This window comes from Sinocyclocheilus grahami, unplaced genomic scaffold (assembly GCF_001515645.1).
Source record: "Sinocyclocheilus grahami isolate Dianchi unplaced genomic scaffold, SAMN03320097.WGS_v1.1 scaffold1106.1, whole genome shotgun sequence".
Classification (NCBI taxonomy): Eukaryota; Metazoa; Chordata; class Actinopteri; order Cypriniformes; family Cyprinidae; genus Sinocyclocheilus; species Sinocyclocheilus grahami.
The window spans coordinates 130,358-131,600 of NW_015506285.1; the positions used below are offsets into that span (position 1 = coordinate 130,358).

The window sequence follows — 1,243 nt, forward strand, 5'->3', positions numbered from 1 at the left end:
TGAGTGAGTGTGTGTGTGTGTGTGTGTCTCTCTGAGTGAGTGTGTGTGTGTCTCTCTGAGCGAGCGAGCGTGAGTGAGTGTGAGTGAGTGAGTGTGTGTGTGTGTGTGTCTGAGCGAGTGTGTGTGTGAGTGAGTGAGTGAGTGAGTGCGTGTGTGTGTGTGTGTGTGTGTCTCTCTGAGTGAGTGAGTGTGTGTGTGTGTGTCTGAGCGAGCGAGCCTGCCTGGGTGAGTGAGTGAGTGAGAGTGTGTGTGTGTGTGAGTGTGTGTGTGTGTGAGTGAGTGAGTGAGTGTGTGTGTGTCTGAGCGAGTGTGTGTGTGAGTGTGTGTGTGTCTCTCTGAGTGAGTGAGTGTGTGTGTGTGTGTCTGAGCGAGCGAGCCTGCCTGGGTGAGTGAGTGAGTGAGAGTGTGTGTGTGTGTTACGTGTGTCTGTATTTTAATGTCAGTCTTTTTGTTCTTCATCAGGTCGGTGGATTTCCTGATGGACTCCAGTCTGCGGAAACTCTATGGTGAAGGAGAGAAACACGAATGAGCCTCATCACGACACACCTCTGACCCCTGACCTCTGACCCATGCAGCCAGCTCAAGCGCCGGTCTGTGATCATCAGCAGAAACGTGTCCGACACAGATTTGATTTCTGGCGTTTCAGATGAACTGTGCCTCTCTCAGACCTTCGTCTGCATGCGTCTCACTTCATACTGGTTTTATCTGTGCGGTTGTTTGTTTTCAGGTGTTTACTTTTGTTTCATTATTACATGGATTTTATTTCTGGTGAACGGTTGAAGAATCCAGTACTGTATGTTTCTGTATAAATGATAAACTAGTGAAGGATGAGTTTCTAAATCCTGTCGTATGGAATCAGTGATGTGTGTTACTCTGATGATCTGTCACTCGTGTTTAATCTCGCGGTAAAGGGCTCCGCCGCGTTTCTCTTGAAGCCATAAACTCTACAAGTTCAGTTCTGAATGTTCTGCTGGAGCACAGAAAGTGGCATTAAACATATTTTTTAATGAGATGTCTGTTTATTTCTCCGCCCGATTCAGATCTTTGTTTGGTTTTTAGATTCTCTCAGTTGTTTATGCTGATGCTGGGGTTTTAGGAACATGGACCAAAACTAAGGAAGACGTTCACAGTGAGTTTTGTGCTGAAACATCACAATGCCATTCAGTTCTTTCATCCTCACACAGCTCTACTGAACTATTTTCATGTTTCAGTGCAGGACAGATTTATGAATCTATAGATAAAC

The 1,243-nt window shown here is 45.9% G+C and overlaps 1 protein-coding gene across 3 annotated transcripts in view; it reads left to right on the forward strand.

Annotated features, from left to right (window-relative positions):
• Positions 1-1,134, forward strand: part of LOC107566856 (mitochondrial fission process protein 1-like) — a 14,941-nt gene extending 13,807 nt beyond the window's left edge. For 2 of the 3 annotated variants that reach the window (XM_016252413.1, XM_016252412.1), the window contains exon 5: positions 463-1,008. In XM_016252413.1, the coding sequence (XP_016107899.1) occupies positions 463-529 (67 nt within the window). In that variant the 3' untranslated portion in view covers positions 530-1,008. Of the gene's footprint in view, positions 1-462; positions 1,009-1,059 lie in introns of those variants that run through there. The other variant, XR_001606558.1, reaches the window with a different exon arrangement.
• Positions 1,135-1,243: the final 109 nt, after the last annotated feature.